The sequence below is a fragment of the Protopterus annectens genome, chromosome 6.part0, assembly GCF_019279795.1.
Source record: "Protopterus annectens isolate FY-2018-M chromosome 6.part0, PAN1.0, whole genome shotgun sequence".
In the NCBI taxonomy this organism is placed as follows: Eukaryota; Metazoa; Chordata; order Ceratodontiformes; family Protopteridae; genus Protopterus; species Protopterus annectens.
This window is the reverse complement of record NC_056737.1, coordinates 1,934,995,163-1,935,017,071: the sequence shown is the minus strand read 5'-3', so window position 1 is coordinate 1,935,017,071 and position 21,909 is coordinate 1,934,995,163. Positions and strand designations below refer to the sequence as shown.

General features: G+C 39.7%; 1 protein-coding gene across 2 annotated transcripts in view; it reads left to right on the top strand.

Moving 5' to 3' along the window:
• Positions 1-21,413, top strand: part of DUSP19 (dual specificity phosphatase 19) — a 290,006-nt gene extending 268,593 nt beyond the window's left edge. Inside the window, exons 4-5 of one of the 2 annotated variants that reach the window (XM_044075244.1) lie at positions 3,605-3,669; positions 20,416-20,613. In XM_044075244.1, coding sequence (XP_043931179.1) covers positions 3,605-3,669; positions 20,416-20,485 — 135 coding nt within the window. In that variant the 3' untranslated portion in view covers positions 20,486-20,613. Of the gene's footprint in view, positions 1-3,604; positions 3,670-20,415 lie in introns of both variants that reach the window. The other variant, XM_044075242.1, reaches the window with a different exon arrangement.
• Positions 21,414-21,909: the final 496 nt, after the last annotated feature.

The window sequence follows — 21,909 nt, the reverse complement described above, 5'->3', positions numbered from 1 at the left end:
TCACAATTAACAGTAACACAGGGGATAATACCTTTACCCCTTTGTGTGTCCATTAGCTATACTTTCAAAAAGAACTTGGCTGACAACTCCAACCTAAACTAATCAATCAGAATGTGTTGTTAATTGTGGAAATCTTCATTACCCCCAAAAAAGATCTTGTGACACAGAAGTAATGTGTTGATCTCAGTTGTTTTACTATACAATAATATTAAATTTTTTTAGATACCAAAGCCTACCTGGAAGCTCCTGCTGAGACATGCTTCCATTCCTTGACACTGTTGCACTGACGTCCAGTACATGCTATTCTGCACTCTCCTGGGAACTGTCTGGATCCCTGACAATGGCCAGGAAGTCTTCATTCGGTGTTAGTGGTGGCTCCATAGCAGGCCCTCCCCCAGTAACCATCTGATCATGGCCCACTGCAGCTGTTCTCCTCTGTGTAGATGTGATCAAGGCAGCTGCCCTATGGCACACCTTCTCATATGTCCTGTCATGGCCACCCACCGCATTCACATTGTCCACAATGCGGTGCCAAATTTGCATTCTGCATGACCTATCTTCCTGTCCTCTTTCAAGCAGGAAGGCACCATGTCACCTAAAGGCACCCAGTGTGGCATAACCACAAAATAACTGTTCTCAGATAAAACAGAAAAGGTAGTCTCTCAGTATTTCTCACCGGCGAAACATAAAACGGTCTAGAGATGTGAAATAGCAACAAAAGGCTAGATGCAAAAAGGAGAGTACCAGTAGCAACATATCCTTGTTTGTACCATAACAGTAACTCCGCTTTGCCCCCCTCAGAAGAACAGACACAGTTTGCTAACAAACCATCTTTGAAATGATAAAAGAGCTATCAAAGAAAATGTCCCTGAAACATTTGTACATATTTATCACACAACATTCCATTTTAAGGTATTGCCAATCATGTATACCTGTGGAATGCCGTCACAAACATGCCCATGGCATCAGTACATTTCTATCTAATGCATACGGATAAAAGTGTAAAAGCCTTTGCTTTAGATTTTTCCTAATTACATTCTAGCATATGCAGCATGTAGCAGACAAAATGCAGGCATACCTTCTGAAGCTTAGTAATCTTATGTGCAGATGTATCCCAAAGAAGTAGCTTGTATGTTCAGTCTATTTCACATTCACAAGTCTCCTCACCATCAGTTTGCCTAACTACATGGTTCCCTTTTTATATGGTGTAGATTCAAATCTGTTAGCATGGTGAAGATGCAAATTAGTTGTGAACTGATTAGAATTGCTGAATCACAAATACTTGGATCCATGTAGAAGATGTAAACTTAGTGCAAGCACTCCCTCAGTGTTTGTTTTAATGGATTGTAACTACGAATTATTACTGGTTGGGAGATGGAAAACACAGTAGCACTGCAGGCTGCCTTATATCCAGTGGGTGTGTCAGGTTATATCTACGAAGTGTTAGATGTAAGGTTGGAAATGTAATACAATATTTCCAGTTAATATCCTCACACACTTTAAGGCCAGTGATATAGAATGGCTTACACACTGCGTGTCTCAGATTGCTGGTCAGATAACTGCAAAATGACCAACAAAGAAAGAGAGGTAAGGTATATTTGCAAACGATAATCATAACAGGTTGTGTGGTCACCAAGTGCACTACATCCAAATATAATAAATGTACAAATAACAGTTGTATGGTTTCATATTACTGTAGATGATACTGCAGTTGGTTGTGTGCAGAATGATTTCAGTTCTTTGCTGCAAAGCTATTTGTGTGGCAAAAAGGAATAAGGCACCCATCTTGTGTTCTCAAGGTTTGTTGGAGTGAGAGTTAAAATCCAGATCTCTGTAGACATATCTCATATGAACCATCTTTTTCTAGTATGTATGTCATCGACTGATTTTCCTAATTTCAGCTACTTGTCCCTTTTTTGTCCTTTTTCCACTTTTGTGTCTTGTTTTTAAATTGTTTTTTGTGGGCCAGTGTTTGCTTGATGCTGCACTTAGTGCAGTCACAGGAACTGAGAAAATGAATGGTGGGTTTGGCTGTGGTTATCTCATTTGCACAAAGTGTAGCAGTGTGCAAACTAGACAACTGGACCACCTAGGAAGTAGACAGAACCCAGACAGCCAAACATAGAAACTGGATGCATTCAGTTAATTCATTTGGGTACCGTGTAAACCTGCTAAGCAGCAGTTAACAGAGAGACCTTGACAATGATTAGTAAATTAGGGAATGTCATGTAGTTAGTCCTGTGGCAGCATGTGTAAGTCTAGAGCTGGAGTACAGATGGTCCTGGGTTCTAGTACAGGGCATACAATCCTTTTTTTTTTTTTTTTTTTACTGCTATGACATTTCAGTTTACAGCAGTGAACTGAAACATAGACTGTTACTTACTAAATAATGATTCATTGAATAATGAATAATTTACTCAATGAAGTTATGTACTGTTATTTCAACTTTCTTGTGGCAACAGGTGTAAGTGAAGGACTGCCATACACATGGTCCTGGGTTCTAATACAAGATATTCCATACACTTTTGCTGTTGTTCCACTTCCCTCATACATATTATATTAATTACATGTATGAGTGATGAGACTATTATTGTGTTATCAGATGTATGACTGAGGGTATACTGTGTACTATATTTCTGTAAGTATGATTCTGCTACCTGGATGTGCATGCCTTTCGCATTTGCCTAAGACACATACACAACTGCCTCTATATCCAGTAACCTTGTCAGGTCTCACACATACATGTGTAACACCTCATGCTGTTAACTCTATTTATGTATGATTGCTGACTATGTCTGAGCAGCACTTCTTCTGTGGCAAAGATGGAAAATCAGTGCTGTGGAAGAAAATGTTTTGTCCCTTATGCCTAGGTTTGAACCCCACAGTGTAAAAAATTGATTTTCTCAGTGTATAAAGGTAAAAACAAATGTGTCTGGTCATTACATTTATGCCCCCAGTGCATGTCTACAAACCTAACTCACCTAACAGTTACCTTCCAATTTCCAATATATATTTCAAGGCTGCAACAGTAGACACTCCTCAAACTAAGGCCAAGTGTCAGATTAACCTTCCAATTGCAATTATTTCATTCTTCACGGCATGGTACTGCTGCTCTCTTCTTACCATCATGCGTATGCTTTCCTTGGGTATGCGCACTCCCGTAAATGTGATAAGTGGAATTGGCAGGAAACTATCAGTTTCCATTGGTCTAGGTTTGCTGGTAGACATGGCTGGCTTGAGTGGGGACAGTGCCAGGTTTAGGGCACAGAGGTGGGGTGTCCAGGACGCCAAGATATTTATTGGACTTTTTAGTAAAGCACCATAGCCACTGGCTTCTACAGGGGGACTTTTCTGGCCCCAGTACAAGTCTGGGGCTTGGAATAGATTAGCCCAGTATGTATCCAGCGCACTGGAGAGCAATGTAGGCATCATTTTGATGACCTACAGAGGAGGAAGAGGGATACTCTTGACCGTTGGTTGGAGGAATTTAGGACTGTGGATATCCCACAGCCGTGTAAGTATCAACTAAAGAGAGTACTTGTAAAACTTAGAAAGTTTAATATAGGCAAACCTGCTCTTCTGTTCTTTTCTGTTCTTTCCCCAGCTGCCATCAGTCGGGATTTCAATATTCGGGCCAATGAAACTCAATTGGAGAGACCGAGGGGAGTGGTATGTATGCAGCAGAGGAGAAGTGTTATTGTAGCATTAAAAGTTAAAGATACATTTTTGGGCATTTTATAGCATTATATCAAATTGAGCATGCATATCCCAACTGTAAAAGCATGTATGCATACATTAGTCTGTAGCACAAACCAGTTGTAAGAGTCTAATATTTATTTATTTTTATTTATTTATTTTATTTTACATTTATTTACCGGGAAAATCCGACTGGACACCAGTCCATTTTCAGCGGAAGCCCAGGGAGAAAAGCTCCAGATAAAATACATAAAATAATCAGGAAGGAATAAACAACACTTAGACTATGGTTATCAAGTTATAACATAGTATATGTTCATAGGTAACACATAATCAAAAAGAGAAACATTCAGAACATAATATCATATAGTACATAATAAAAACAATATACATTCCTGACAATATTGTTGATGATAATACTATAGAAATCACATTTGGAAGAGTCATCACTCATTACAGTATAATAAATGGGATACATAATACGCTAGACTCGTTGTGGTGGTGTGGGATGATGAAGCTAGTCAAAATGTTAGTAGTAAAAGGGTGAAACAGTGTAACAGATGAGATGTGTCTAGTCAAATTCTTACTAAGCAGAAAACGGGTGAAGCGGCATAACTGAGTACTATGAGATTGAAAAGTAAAGACAGAATTAATTAGTGTCAGATATTAGACTTTAGTCAGAGTTTGTGGGTTGAAATACAATGATTTTTAAATATACAATACTGTTATTTATTCAGTACTATTTACATTAAATTAAAACCTCTGTACACTGGCACAAATGCCCTGCTGTAAACTGTAATCTGTTTAATTGGAACATGCATATGTACAATATATGCGTATTTGTAGCAATCTTTAGTATAGTTTATATCTGATAGGAGGTATACTTAAATGTAAAACTTAAGATAATAGTATTATTGTAGTAATGCATTGTATGTCACATATGGTGGTACTTTATTTATCTGTTTTTTTCTCTCACCCCAACCCTTATCTGTCTTTTTATTTTCTTTATTTTTATTTTATTTTTTTTATATTTTTTATTTATTTTATTTTATTTTATATTTAAAATATTTTTATTTTATTTAAAAATATTTTCTGTTCCTTTATTTTTTTAATTTATTTTTATTTTGTTTTTTTATTTTTATGTGTTGTCATAATGTGTCCATGTCATCCATGTGTACTAAATCACTAAATGCTCCACAAAAGTAGAGAGGTAGGCCAGCCACATTGGATCAACCTGCCCCCGCTCCACCTGCTCCAGCAACGATGCCCAACACATCTGGGAGCCAACCTGGCAGCATTACCTCTGCACTACCTATACCCTAAGGTAGTCCTGCCCTGGAGGCTGATCCAGTGGTACCCTCTGGGAGCAGTTGCAGAGGAGGTGATTTCATCAGTTGCAGCAATTTGCCAGGGATGGTGCATAGGGTGGTGCACCACACCATTGGTGCATGCCTTCACTGGATGGAGAGGCTGCTCTCCCTTATGTTCCATAGAAGGAGGAGATGTCAAGCACTCCAACTATCTACGGAGTAAGATGACAGTAATGACAGTCCAGTGGGTGAGGACTCAATTCTCACTGTTTCCAAGCTTGATGGCCATTGTCCCAGGCTGTCCACACCCCCACCCCAATCATGGTATCCCCCAACCTTTAGTGTCCATCACCATCCCTATCTTTTGTCTTGTTTGTCTTGTCTCTCTGCAATTGCTTCCTCACCTACTTGTCTTTCTGCAGTTGCTTCCTCACCTACCCAACTTACCTGACCTAGACATATTTACGTCCCTCCCCCAACATTCCTTTCTCCCAAACATAAAATAGGCACCTGTCCCACAAAACAAAAATTATCCCATACATAGCTCTCCATTTTTTATATGTGCCATTTTGAGACACTTCGGTCCAGCTGGCTATACAACATGATTGTGCTGTGGTCACCCCTCTTTGTGAAGGTGACGGTCCAAATTCAGTTAATGTTCTGCACATATCTTCAGTTTACACTGTTAAAGAAATAGATAGCAGTAGCTCTTTCCTACCTCCCTCCTGCACAGTCCTGTACTGCTTTCCTTTGTTCTTCCCCCTACTTGCTCCCCATTTCACCACTTTCCTATCTACCCCATTTTTACCACTTTTATCTGGTGAACAAAATAGAATCACACACAACACTCAAGTACCAGAAAAAGCAATGGATCCCTTCACTTTTTGACCCAATGTTTGCATTGAGATAGATACTTGAGAAGAAGCTAGAGATGAGAAGAGAGTCCAACTGGGCATTCCTAGACTTGGAGAAAGCATATTACAAGGTCCCAAGAAAGCTGATCTGGGCAGTACTGTGGTGGTTTGAAGTACCAGAAACATTGGTAGAATTAGTGCAGGCTATGTACAAGGACCCAATGACTCAAGCACGAACAGTGTTCAGTCTCACAGAGGAGGTTCCCAGTTTGAGTGGGTGTACATCAGGGTTCAGCTCTGATCCCACTGCTGTTCATACTGATGATGGATTACATTAGCAAACAGGTTGGAGGGGACAGATCAACAAAGCTGCTGTATGCAGATGATGTGGCAGTACAGGCAGACTCTGAGCTAGAATTTCAGCAAAGGATAGGAGAATGGAATGCAAATCTGAAGGCACATGGGATGAAACTAGGCACAGATAAGACGGTGGTAATGGCAGCAAATTGGGGAAATAAGAAGAAGCTGAGAATAGAGATAGAAGGGAAGATAGTGGAACAGGTAAAGCTCCAAGTATCTGGGAAGGGTAGTTGAGGTGAAGGTTAGTCTGAATGAAGAGGTTAAAGCTAGAATCAGAGGGGCTGCAGCCAACTGGCATAGATTATCAGCTGTAGTCTTTGACAGAAAAATGCCACAGAAGCTGAAAAGTAAGGTGCACAAGACAGTGGTGCGACCAGTACTACGTTATGGTACAGAAATCTGGGTGGTAAAGGCAGAACAGCTGAAGAAGCTAGAGGTGATAGAAATGGAGTGCCTGAGAAAGGTGGTAGGATACACACTGTGGGACAGACAAAGAAATGAGGACATAAGAGCAGAAGCCAAAGTAGCTCCAATTGCAGAAAAGATCAAAGAGAACAGATTACGGTGGTTTGGGTACATGTGTAGAAAAGCAGAAGACAATCTGGTGAGGAAGATTTGGGACATAAAGGAAGAAGGTAAGAGTAAGCAAGGACATCCAGCAAAGAGGTGGATGGATTGTGTGTATGAAGATCTGCGACATTCAGGCATGAGTGTTGAAGAAGGCAGGAGTGTGACACTGAATTGAGAGAGTTGGTGATAGTTAACACGATACCTCGACCCCATGTAGGAAAATGGGAAAAAGGGGGCTGATGATGATGATGATGTTTGTGTGGAGGTGCACATAGTGCAGCAGTGGTGAATGGCAGCAAACCGCTGTTACCTCCGTGCAATGCCATTTAACCCTGGTGCACTATGCCAACATACAGCTACACATGTACTATAAAGAATTCATGTCATTGCATTATCACTTTTTATTGAAAAGTATTTATAAGTATTAGATGCACTGGAGTAGCTGCGGTGGTACAGCAGTTAGTGTTGTTGCCTCACAGTAGGAGGTTCTCCTGTTTGAGTCTCAGCTAGAGCGCCTTCCATGTTTAGTGTGCATGTCCTCCCTGTGGTCGAATGATGTCTAAATACTTGCAGATAGGTATGTGCTTGAATGTGTGCCTTCTTTGAAGGTTGGGCATCGGGCTGGCAACTCAGCACCGTAAAATTCCACTGTCAGTCATTAGCGGACCGGAGTTCTGCTGTGGCAACTCCTAACCAGGAAAAGCCAAATGACTTTTGAGATGCACCTGGATTCAAACCCAGTATCATCTGGGCTCAGAAAAAGACATGTATCAGTGTATTAACACTTGCTGGGGCAGAGTCAGTTAAGCAGCAGGTGCATTTCACAGAGTCAGTACTAACTTTCAGACTTTCGCAGTGCGACTTGCATTTGCACATTGCTTAGCTCTACCAAATATGAATAGTATTGGAAATGTGCATCTCACATGAGTGTACACTTTGCCACTCGTCTCGCAAACCCATTACTTGCAACGCTATAGAAAAGTAATTATATATTACTGCTGTTTACTGTCCATTTCCTGTCTATGCTATGAAATTATATGTGGAAACATAAACTAAAGGCCCTATCTAACAATATGTCACATAATTACACTACATCCATGTGTTGCCTCCCCGCAAGCACTGCAACCCTAGTGGCTTGGTACTTTTTCCACATATGTATCACCTACACCTACACTACATAAAGTAATATCCATTGCTGTGTGATATGCAATGCACATCAATCTGGTAACATGCAGAGCTACAACTATTGACCTATAAGCCTAAAAAGCCTCATCTACAAGTCTAGGGAAGAACTCAGCATGGACCTTATCTACAGGGACATAGGTGACTTTCACCACACTTGACCTGACCTATTTTGTTTTTGTCAAGGGTAGAGCTTACGTATTAAACTTAGTGGACATCTTTGATACTGACCCCAAAGACCTGGATGAGGGATAACGATATACCACCTATGTTGAGTTGTCCAAGGCCTTTGATACTGTCCCCCATTCATGTCTGATAGTAAAAATCTCGCATTTGGGAATTAAGCCATACATTACTAGATAGATAGCCAACTGGCTGACCGACAGAACACACACAGTGTCAAAGTTGGGGACTGTACCTCTACCACTAGCCCACTTACCAGTAGAATACCACAGGAATTTGTGCTGGGCCTCAACTGTTTGGAAACTTTCTTTGAAGCCTAGGCAGTGGTAGATAGCCTGTGCTTTACCAAGTTTGCCCAGAGATGGTAACATATTACAGAAGCGGCTGATACAGTCACATGATTGGTGCCAAACTCACAAACTGACCCTTAAAACAAACAGTGTCTCATTGTCCTTTTGGCAGTGAAGTACCACTGCTAATTATGATATACATCGCACCCCTCTAAGCTCAAACAGTGTTGTGAGACTTGGAAACACATGTTTTTAATTTATTTATTTATTTTATTTATTTATTTTACATTTGTTTACCGGGATAGTCCAACTGGAAACTAGTCCTTTTTCAGTCGAGGCCCAGGGAGAAAAGCTCCACATAAAGGACAAGATTATGTAATATTACATAAAACAAACAGACCTTGTATATAAAGCTATATATATGTATGCATTACATTACATAAAGACAGTTAATAGACTTTGTATACATAAGTGTGTGACACCCCACCTCTGGCCCAGTAATCAGGGAGCCTCAATCCTCACCACTAGCACCATTGGGGGATGTACATTGGGAAGATGACAGGTACTCACAGTATTTCCAGATGCAGCTCACTGCACCAATGCAGTTTCCCTTAAGAGTACATAGAGACCACAGTCAGTCCGGGCTGGTTTCTCCGTCTTTCCCCAGATCCCCAGTAAGACTACCCACTAGCACAGCTATAGAGTTGAGATCTCAGCTGAGTGGCCAAGCTAAGACCTCCAACACTGTCTGTCCAACTAGTGCTTCGTGTCCCTGCCCAAGTAGCTCACACACACACACACACACACACACACACACACACACACACACACACACACACCTGGGATAGGCTGGCACAGGTTTACTAGCTATGCCTCCTTTTGCCCAGACTATAAGGTAGTTATGAGTGCCACCAGCCACGTCCTTATCAGCTACTTAACAATGGGTGTCCAAGCTTACTGTGTAATGTTACTATCAGTAGTAGTGATAGTTTAACCAAGAGCAAGGCTGTTAGGAGTGGCCTGCACAGTGTCACCAAATAAATATGCAGGTAGTCTCAGAACTTAAATATGTCTCACAAATAATAGCCACAATGAAAGGTTTAAATATATTTAATAATAAATAATAAAAGAACAAGAAAATACTCGGTATATAATCACAGTAACGTCAGAGTTCAAAATCACAGGAAATATTTAAAACAACATTGCAGGACAGTCTCAAATAAATAAAGAAAACATCTAAACTATACTTCACTATATCCCTGACTGCATCTTTGAGAATTACTGTATCCTAGTTAACTTACTTGCAGAGCAACAAGGCAGATGTGGTGAATGGGTCTTCTTGTCAGGACAAAGACAAAATACATAATTCTCAGTCTGTCTGTCAGAGTGTTTTTAAATTAATATCTCAAATATTACTGCTGGAATAGCTTGCATAATGACATCATTCCTTGTCATCTGACTCTATCCCATGTCAAAAACAACCATTGATGCAGCTGGTAGCATTTAGCATCTTCCTGTGAAAATATGGGTCTACTTCGACCCATTAAAAGTGCATTTCTCCAAAGCTGAACCCAGTTCCGCAAAAGTGCGGTTCAGTGAAAACGCACTTTTGCGAAACTCAGTACAACTAATACAAACTACACAGAGTAGTTGTCATAGATCGCTGTACAGTGAGGATAAGGGAATATTCCCTCTTCTCCACTGTAGTGTGATCTTGGAGTTAGTATACATGAGTAGCGGGTGTGTGGGAGGTGCAGGGGGGCTTGCCCCCCTACATAAATGCTTTTGTGTCGTTTTATTTTGTGTGTCTTTTTTGTTGGTATTCATTATATTGAGTTTTGCAATAGTGCGTTTTCGTTGAAACAAACTTTCGTAGAACTGCTATCGCTTATTTCAGTTTCGGAGAATTGTATTTTCGGTGAGTCAAAGTAGACCCGAAAATACATACACAAGGACTTTTCCTCAAATCTTGGTACGTGCTGGAAGTTATAAAACAATAAAATACTTGCAAGACAATGCAGGGAACCTCTAGTTCTAGACATTGCGTCTGTTACTGCATTGAAACTGAAAGAAAACTTTCTTTTTTATGTGGCCATAGACTAATTTAATTTTCAGCTATTTTTCTGAAGTTAACCTCTTGTGTTCCAATTTCCATTGTTAAAATATATACATCTAAACAGTTACAATAATGTATGCACATTTCTGTTCTTTTTCAGTAGGGTATAGTGTGGTTCCATTTTTAAGCTCAGTACTTTACAAACCCTTTTCAACACACACACTTCTGTACCAGCAGTTTGATATCCACATAAATACAATTCTAATACATTTGTAACACAAGCATAGGAATCATGTTGATATTCACAAATGACATATAATTATTTACAAAATTCCCGAAAGCTGGGCTGGCAGTTATCTCCTGTTGTGGCAACATGTATGCCAGTTAGTTACAGAGTGATAATTTTATTACAGGTTGCAATGCTAACACAGATAGTAATGCCGGAGAGTATACAAATTCATTGAGTAAGAAATCCGTTTAGGTTACTACACATTAACAATGTATGAGAGACATTCAGGTTCTTAACGGAATACAGTGTTTGATGTGAAGATTTCCAGTTAAGGTTACTGCAAATTAGTAGAATATGAGAGACCATCCAAGTTTCTAGGTACATTAGAAGGAATATGCTTTACTGTAGTAAGAGGTGAAACAAATTCAAATTAGTAGGTGTATTTACTACAGGAGGATGTTGGTGGGGAGAAGTAGAAATTAAGAGCAGGGAATGACCTTCATATAGATTAGGACACTACAAGTATTTACAGAGGTATAGAGAGAGTGGAAGTGAACATAGTGGTGAATATAGCTGTAGAAGAGAGAAAGATTAGCCCGGGGTGGAGCATGAACATAGCCATGTGTTAGTTATTAGGTTGTTAGTTGTTAGGTTTTATCATTTTATTAAACGGAGATAGAATAGTGGTGAAGGTTATGTTATATACCAGTGTATTCCAGATTTTTGCTATGTAGTTTAAGAAAAGAGCATTTCCTGTGGCATTATTGGATTTGGTTATATTTAGTAAGGGATTGTTGCTAGAGCAAAGGGTCTTATTGCTGTAGTAGGTTTTGGAGGGAGGGAGTGTTCTGCAGTTGTTAGAGAAATTTGTGGACCATATTTACTTAATTGTAGAGTAGGACTTGTGGGATGTTAAGCCATTTGAATCGACTAAGAGCTGTACAGTGATGTGATCTGTAGGGGGAGTCTGTGGCAAATTTTGCAGTTTTGTTGTAGTAGGTTTCTAGTTTTACTAAGTCTGACTTTCAGAGGTTGGTGAGAATAGGTGAGGCATAGAGGAGAGTTGCAGTGAGGGGGATTGGGTAGTTGTTTTTATGTTCCTTGTAAGATACTGCTTATTTCTATAGAGTAGATTTAGTTTTTTTGTGTACTTTTTTGATGGCTTTTGAAATATGGATGTCAAACCTCATGTTTCTGTCAATTGTCACCCCCATTAGTTTGGTGTGAGTAGTGGGTGTGATGTCTGTTTTGTTCCTAGATGTAATGCTAAAAAGGGGGATTAGGACGTCTCGCAGGATAGAAAAGCATGAGTTTTGTTTTATTTGAATTTAGAATTAGTTGGCTATTGGTTAGCCATTGTTCAACTGTTGTGAAGGAGTCCTGTGTCAGCTTATTTAGTTTCTCAATAGTAGGGGGAGTACAGATTAGGGTGGGATCATCTGCATACTGAATTACAGAAGCTTACGGTGCTGAGGTGTGTAGAATGTAAATATAGAGAAAAGTAGTGGGCCTAGTATGGAGCCTTGTGGGACATCTAGAGTAACAGTTAGAAGAGGAGAGAGGTTTTGTTGCCAAAGTACTGCTTGCTGGCAGTTGCTTAAATAGTCATTAAACCAAGCAAGGGTAGAATGGCTAAGATTTAGTTCAGAAAGAGCAGCACGCTTGATGCTGCGGTTTTATTTGGAAAACGGTCAGTAAACTTGGCTTAGAGATTATGTTTTGCTTCTCAGTATATTTCTTAATTTGTACAGGGCTTTAAAATTTGTGCAAGGAAATCTGCTGATAAAGAAGTTAGGGCTACTGCTATTATTAGCTGAATGCTAGTAAAGTGGACAGCTGATAGCTGCACTGATACTGAGAGTAATATGGCTGCAGGGAGGGCTATGGCAGCTAGATAAGAGCAGCTGTGACTAAATGAATGCGGTCTTGGTAGTTGTGTAGGCCAGGTCACTTGCAGCTATCCCACACCCAGTTAAAAAATACAGTTGAGAATCTAGGCTATACTCAGTGATGTGCTGCAATGAACTGAGGGCACTAGCAGATAAAGTTATAAGAATAAACTCAGCAAAAGTTAACATATATCAGTGCTTTTTTTCCATAGCAATCTACACTTTAATCACTTTTTGTCCATGGTGGTAAGACACACATTCTGCATTTCACACCTCATACATATGGACATAACATCCAGGACCAGGGAGGTCATAGCTCTGCTGTACTTCACCCTTATCAGACCACTAATTTAGAACAATGATCCCTTCTGTCTGTACCTCACCAGACACTTGCAGCAATTGGAGAAAACGCAGAGGTTTGTGACTGGGAGAATCGAGGGCCCCCAAAACATGACATACATGGATAGGCTGGTAGACCTGTCACTGTACTCAGTGTCATGCAGGCTGCTGAGAGCTGGCCTACAGAGTAGTCTCAGAGCCTGCCCTACTGGAAATGCGGAACATCTGCAAATCAAATGGGACAAGAATAACTTGCTCCAGGGTTCTCAACCTAGCCTGTGACATAAACAGAATATGCTGGGGAAACAAATATCTCCCCCAGCGATTGACACTACTCTGTAATAGGTTCCCAATACATGTGAAGCAGTGCTCCTCAATGGCACTTTTCAAGCACAACCTTGATGGCTGGATGGGTGATTATTAAGCCATCCCTGGAGTGGCACCTATGTTCCTCATGGACAGGGCCACTCTGTGCTGCTCACAAAATTGCACTGCTAACAATGACCATTTAACTATGCTCAAGAAGGGTACTTGTGTTTTTACACAGCTAGCCTTGTAAATACCCTAAAGCCATTAAGCTGGTAACCTCAAATGAACCTATATAACTATGAACCTATGCAGGCCTCTCAACAACTGCTCTCCCACATGGCCTGCTGATGTCATCCACTATAAATTAACCTGCACTCTTGTAAAAGTCAAACTTGTGCATTGGCGCTTACATAAAGTACTGAGTTCTATAGTCCGTGTACTCAGGTAGATAGGGGTTCTGTTCTCACTGCTGACAACTGGATGTGTGTGTGTGTGTGTGTGTGTGTGTGTGTGTGTGTGTGTGTGTGTGTGTGTGTGTGTCTGTTGTTGCTTGACATTACAGAGTGCATTTTACACCGGCATGTGGGACGCTATTACCATACTCTCCTCAACAGACACTGTTGATATCATCAGTCATCAGCTATAAAGTGTTGTCTGAGACACTCCAAGTCAGACTTGAGCTGTGGTGCTTGCCTTAAATACAGAGGTTTGTAGTCTATGTACTTGGGTAGGGTTTCTCTTCTCATTGCAGACAGCTTGCATGTGTGTGTGTGTTTGTGCTCTTGCTTGACATTATATAGAGCCTTTTACACCAGCATGTGGGACACTGTTATTATCATATTCTCCTCAACAGACACTGCTGATGTCATCAGCTATATCAGTTTTGTGGATATGCACTGTTCCCTCCAGGGCAGGTTCAGAGACTGGTCTGGAGGCCAGCCAGAAGTCACCTCCTCCTACATGATGTACATTACAGTGACATGGCTTTCAATCTATAGGCCCTGTGTTTTTTTGATGAGAAAGTCCTGTGGTCTGTCCAGCTGCTGCATTTGTCTGGTGAGGTGCATGCAAAACAGAGCATTACACTCTATTAGTGTTCTGATGAGGTTTCAGTACAGTGCTGTCATACAATCCTAAGATCTGATTATGATGGCGTGACTTATGATGTGCACAACATAGGTTTTCAGTGCCAGTGTGGACACTTGCTGGTCGAAGTTCATATTGCTATCTGCATGTGTTTCCAGTGCCTGCATCACTGAGTTTCAGCATAGCAGGACTGTTGTCAATATAATTATCACGGACTTCCACTTTTCAGAAAGACAACATAAAGACACATTTCTGCATTTATTTGTAGATGTGTGGATTTCTCACCAATCATTTTTCTGTGTTAGCTCCTCCTGTAATATGTTATCATCATTGGTGCACCCAATTTGCAAGAATCAGCAAACATGATAAGTCAAAGGCCATATACTTTAGCCTGAACTGTCAAGAAATAGAGTCCAAACAGTAAAGGGCCAAGCACAGATCCCTGGGGTTTGCCAGTGGTGACAGTTCTGCTGGTAGAAGTTGATTCACCAACTTTCACAGTATGTGTTTTGTCTGTGAGCCAATTGGGTACCCATTTAGTGAGGTAAGGGTTACACCCCAGCTAAGAGAGTTTCTCAGTACCTGTGTAGGGGATTGTGTCCAAACCCAGACCACATCATGATAGGCAGTATGCACTGTCTTGCCTTCATCCAGGCCTATCACACGGAATCAGTGGGCTGTGACAATTTCACAGATCGCCTGTGGCATGACTCAGCACATACATCTTCCTTAAATGATTGGATACGCACTTCAAAACACCCTCCACATAGGCTATGATCCCATAGAAGGGCGTATATCAACATGCATCCATTTGAGTTTGGGGAGACAGCACCTGATGCATGCATCTATAGAGACATCCTGACTCTCCTTAGCTGTGAGGTAGACAAACATGTCATCATAGACCTCTTCTAAATGGCCAATAGTAATATTCTGGGTGTGTAACACAGACTTGTGTCAGTTGGTGATGCTGCATCATATCTCTGTTACATCTGATAGATGTCCTCAAAGAGGTCATAGAGGGCATGCATGATGACAACAGTATCGTCTTGTGGAACTTGACCAGGTCAAAGCACAAATCCACACTAAGGTATTCAATCTACACTGTCATATGTGGCCATAAATAGCTATATCACCAAGTGGGTAGACCAGTGTATCACATACGTGCTATCTCACTAAGTTGAAATGTGTGACGTGACCTATATCTCAGGTCCAGTAATCAGGTCCATACATCAGGGCCCTTTCCTGTCCATTATTTAAGTGATGGACATCACAGATGACATGCACATCATGTGTCCAAACAGCTGCCTGAAGGGCTACAGATTGTGGGCGGTCAGTGACTCCAACTGTGAAATTAGTATAATACAGACAGTATCAATACATACCAAAGATTACTGCCACAGCCATGAGAACAACTGCAATGACAAGAAAACATGGGGGGAATTTGTTAATTCAGGAAAACAAACACACAACCCAAGTAAAATGTGGACATCACACCATATAATCAGACCAATAGATATGTGAACTGTGTCCTGTGGATGATGTAAGTGGAATGTCCACTAGCATGTGGTCACATTCCCTGTATGTAACTTAAGTACTGAGTATGTGAAGGATATCTACATCAGAGGCCATAATACCTTCATAGTTCCCAGCCCTCATGACACTAGTAACTGAGTACAGTGCCTACACATTTTCCAGTGATGTGTAACTGACGTTTACCAACTTTGTCACAGAGTGCTATCACACAACATATTGGCCATACCTAGGTATTCTTTTTGTGGCATATACATTACTGTCTAATGGCGTGGAACACCAATCAAGTTGTTACAGCAGATGCCTGTGTGCTACCTGTTCTGCTGATGCACACACTACATACATACGTGTTTGACAACATTATTGGCATGGATAATATTTGTGACAATATGGATTGTGCCATCTACATGTATGTATGGTATGCAAACCACTCAGCTAATCTGTATTGCTCATAATGTCACATACAGTTATATCAGTGTCCCTCCTAACACCTCCAGCAGATGTCACAGTGCCAGGGCGGTATGTATGATTACCCTCATAAAGTGTGGATGTATCATAATAATTGTTCGTGTGTTTATGCAGAATCACCTCTTATCACTTTGAATCACATATGTTATATCAGAGGCATGGGATTACTGGTGGTATTATACTGATATTGTCCATGATTCTGGTTGGTTGTTTTAATGCTTGCCATGAGCTTGCCATGAGCCTTTACCTGTGCCCCACTTGCTGGAGACCTCTGCTGAGATTACACTCTCATATTCAGGTTCAGCTTCACAAAATGCAACCTACCCCAATTATTTGCTAGATCCCTAATAGATGTCCTTTGAATTATTCATGTAAGGATACTTATCTTACACCAACATCCTCCCCATTGTTATGTCACCTTGTGTGACAATCCCATAAAACACATTTTCACTGTGCAGTCCCTACTATACCATGTAGATATGTGATTTGTGTTGCTGCTACAACCATCTGCCATTGACATGGCCTCATCTGCCATACGTTAGGTTGTTTTACCTGTCCTCTTTCCCTGTGTTTGTTCCTACAATTCATCTGAGTGTCCCTATTCAATACACACACTTCCCGAGTGTTTATTGTAGATGGCAGTCCATGTACTATTGCAGATTGTTTATACATCTTCAGTGCAGCATGCCAGGAATGGGATGTCACAATACTCTGCTCTGTGGATACACTGTCCTGTACTGTGTTTGGACCATGTATTTCGCATTCATACTGCTCAATTGTCTATATATTCACAGGATGTCCAGATGTGTTCCTTATCAAATTTGGGGCTTTCTGCCATATCACTGGGATAATCCCAGGACTCATGTGACTCAATATTACATACATTTGAGTAAATCATACCTCCCAACTGTGCAGATATTTGCAGAATATTCAGTTTCCCATCTTATTATCTTTTCCTCATAAAATTTTGTTTTTCTTGCACATCATTGCCATGTCATTGTGGATTGAAGTCAGAAAATAGTGGCAGACATTTGAGTTCAAACATCATGCTTTTCAGAAAATTCATGCTAATGTAAAACCTATTATTCTATCAACGTTCTTATTTTGTAACAGCAGTATTAAAAATCTGTCCCTATTTTGGGGCTTTTGTCCCTGCATTATTTATGGCTTTGCCTAGATTTCTTGCTCTAAGAGGTTGAGAGTTATGTTTGAGTTTCATAATTCAAATCTTTCAGAATATGTACTTCTACAACATTTCTCTAAGGCATGTATGTCAAATATGTCCCTTTTTCTGGGTGATTGTCCCTACATTATGTTGGCCTTTGTGCAGATGTGTTGAACAAAGAGATTGAGAGCTATTTGTGAAGTCCTGGTGATCATTGTGGCATTACGCACAAAACCACAGACCATAAGTGCTCTGCTTTAAACAGGATTGCTACCCATGTTCATGTACACGGTTTCCTGGCCAGCAATACTGTTGCCAGCCACGAAACCTTGCTTAGACATGGTGCATGACATGAATATGCATTGAGCGGTGATGCGTGCTGCTGCTTGCCTCGCACCACTGTGCACACGTAAACTCCTTGTAGGCTTCACATACAGCTTACATGGAGTTTATTGAATCCCGGGGATGTTTTTTAATATAAATCCATTCTGAGATATAAATGTTTGTTCGATAAAGCAGTTATAAGTATTAGCAATATTTTCATAGCCACATTAATTTCATAAAGGCTGTGAGCCCTGCAGGAGAACAAATGGTGCCATCGTACACAAAACATTAAGGCAAGCAATGTTGCTGCTGATACTTAACGCCTAATATGCATTTTTTTTTTAGATTAGTAGTGTTTTAAATATTGTGAAAATATAAGCACAGGACATAACAGCAGTGTGCTACACCTTCCTGCTAACAAAGTCTTGTGTGGTTGTTAGGTAGAGTGAGGCATGGTGTGGAGTTTGCAAAGAGTAAACTATGAGCATAGCCATATCGGTGAGAGATATTGTTTTAGCTGGGTTTTGAAGGATTTTACAATTTTCTGTTTGCCTAATTGATGAAGGAGTGCAGGTCCATATGTTTGTGAGCTAAGAGGAATACCTTGAGTCTCCTGCAGAGCCACTGAACTTAGCTACAGTTAGTTATGGTTTGTTAGTGGAGCACAGGGGTCTGCTAGGATTGTAAAGTTGCAAGATGCTGTTTAGGCGTGGTTATTTATCTGGGTGATATATGAATTTGTAGGCTGTGATGAGTCAGTGGTGTATTAATGTACTTAATCATAACATAAGTCATTTTAGGCAATTAAAATACAATTTTTCTTTCATAAATTTGCAGTATGAAGTTAACATCTACAAACAGACTTTTGATACTGACATCAGTGTATAGCCCGCTAGCAAGCAAATAGCTTTCATAGTTTACACTTTAGTAGCTCCCATTGTTTATCAGATATTGTAAATTTGAGGAAGCAAGTTTTCAGTAGAGGAGTTTGAAGAAAAGCTGTCAAGAAGCAAGCGATTTTGTGGCATAGAAAATCTTGGGAAACAAAGGGATTAGTTGGCCTCCTGCTGCACAGAACTGAATGAATCATGCTGTGCAACACAAGAGATTTTGTGCACGATCATGAATGTTTCACTACTGTTTGCAGAGCCCCACACTTGCCATGTCCTGAACAGTCTACAGTGGATGTCCTTCTCTAATAAACAAAAATGCATCCACCATTCCTTCACTCATAAGCTTAATGTGTGATACCAAATACTCAACCTTAATCACTTAGGTGATGTAAACCAAGCAGAACAAGGGGAAGGATGTCATCTTTAAAGAAAACATGTTTCCAGAAGAGATCAGAGTAAGCAGAGAAACAAGGGCCTCCTAGAGGTGCCTAAAACTACCTCTATTTTAGGTAACTTGGAGTCCCTTCTACTTACCCGGAACTCATTGCCATTTGAAACTAGACAAATCGCAGACGACACAGCATTCAAGAATTCTCATAAAACACTCCTTAAAAATCTTGCTGCTGTAAATGTGTCATAACATGATTATCAAATACATTCTACTGTATCACAATTCCTGCTTTGCCATTGTGCTGTGTGCACACACTTTTAGTTTTAACTACTGTATCTCATCCTAAATCTTACGCTTCACTCTTCTAATATCCTAATGACTCAGCGCCAGTAGTATTTGGTCCTTTGTACAGATCTTTATCTTTGCTTTCTTAAATATTGATTGTATGCCATCTGTCTTGTACCAGTATTCACTATGGGGCATCACTTTATTAATTACTTTAGATGATCAAATTCCTGTTTAAATGTTTTGTTACTTTTGTTGTTGTGTTCTTGCTTACATTAGCATTAAGCAGTATTGACACCAAGGTCTTGTATAAATGTTTTTGCTTTTTACTCCTATCTCATGCCTCCCCTCTTAAAAAAAAGAGGCTTTGGCCTAGACTGGTAAACAGAATTAATGTACATAAATAAATTAAAATAAAACAAAACAAAACAAAATACAATTAAATAAATGTTAGATGCAACTAATCTGCACCTGTTCACCCACAATTTTTGTGTCTGGCAGAAGCATGTATGCCATGAGTATATATTTTCTGAATTATGGACAACCTCATTTACACCGACCCTCAAGTGTACTTCATAAGTGGATTGTTGCAGGTGTACATCAGAGGGGCCAGTACATACTCGATGGTTGCTTGTGGATTATGAATTTCTTCAATGCATACCTGCCCTATGCAGTTATGTGCCATGTTTGAATCCAGGTCAGTGTTCGGGGCACATTTCTAGAAGATGGTCAGTAGTGCAGGGATTAATACATTGAAATAAAACAAATTTCACATTTCTGACAGCAGTGGTCAAATAACTGGTGGTATATATGTTTCTCCTTCTGCATTCCATGGCCTCCATTTGTAACTGTGGCTTATATAGCACTGCTTGCTTAGGTATATACAGACTATACTTAGAATTCAATTTGAGTCTTGTGTTAAGTAAAAAAAATGTATGTATCTGTGTTCTTACTTAATGTGTTGTAATGATATTTATATATATATACTTTTTGGCTTTCCTTTAAGGGTGATGTGGTACTTGTTCATTGCAATGCAGGAGTTTCACGTGCTGCCTCTGTTGTTATTGGCTACTTGATATATACAGAAGGACTGTCTTTTAATGATGCCTTCTCCTTGGTGAAGACTGCAAGGCCTGTCATCTGTCCGAATCCTGGCTTCATGGAACAACTAAAGAAGTACCAACCAAATCACATTGTAGAAATACATACTGCCACAAACAGCTGACGTACAGAGGCTGAAAATATACACATCACATTTAATGTTTCTGTTTTCATTTCTTTGTGGAATCACAGACATCCGCCGTCATCCTATACCGGAGGCCTTACATGTCAGAGGAACTTTTACCAGGGGGTTGTACTGCATCTTTTTGTCATGTTGCTAATCTTATTTTTTTCACTGACTGATGATAATCAGTCCCAGCATTTGTGCTGCTGTAAACCTGCATGTTTTGAGACAGCTTTCATAAAGGAAAGTGGTCTGCTGTATTTTTAAATAAACTTAAATTAATTTTGAAGGCACTTTTTAAGTTTTACTGAGTTTTCTCAACAATTCTTATGGTGTTAATATTTTTTTATTTTGCTGTTTGTGTTTGTATGTAACACTTTGTTGGATTTTGTGTGTGTGTGTTTTTGTATGTGTATAAGCATAACTTTTTTTTTTTTTTTTACAAAGGTTGGGTGTGGATGTGTGTTGCAGTATTTTTATTTGTTTATCTTGCTGTATTTTATTCTGATTAACACAGCTTGTATATTTACTAGTTGCATGCTACCTGTACTGTATGAATAACGTAAGTATTTTCATACTGCTGTGACTTGTATACAGAAAGCCAGAACTTGCTGTTTCACAGCAAGCCTTCCTGTATCACTTGTGAAAATAAATAATATATTCTGTAATAGTTTCTTATAATATGTGTTGTGTTGACTGTTCTGCAACAAATGTTTATGGAAGCGATCCACAGTTTAAACCTGATCCTGTAAATAAAGTAACTGTTTAAAGTAGTGTAACCATGTGAGTTATTAAGAAACTACGTGAGCTGTTAATTCATTCATTCATATTTCACTTATTTGTTGCCCATTTCAGGATTGCATGGTAACCAATATCTGTACTAGCACTCAATGGATGCAAGGCAAAGGAACTAATCTTTTTTTAACACTATTATTGAATTATCACTAAAGACATAGACAAAAATACAGTTATATAAAAAACAAACCATATTAACATGTTCCCAGTTACACACACTATACATTGCATTTATTATTTTGTATAACTGTCTTGAATCCAACATTACATAAATTATTCAATTCCTGTCTTCTCGTAAACCTTACTCCTCACCCAAAACATTATTCTACATGTAATGTTCCCACAAGTTCCATTTTTTTCCATATGTAATTGCTCCTATCCTTTTCTAAAGATCCCAGTTCTTTTATCTCTTTTACAATATTTAGTACTTTAAAGACAATTGGTTTAGACTTTTATTTCCATTTTCTAGTAACGGATTTT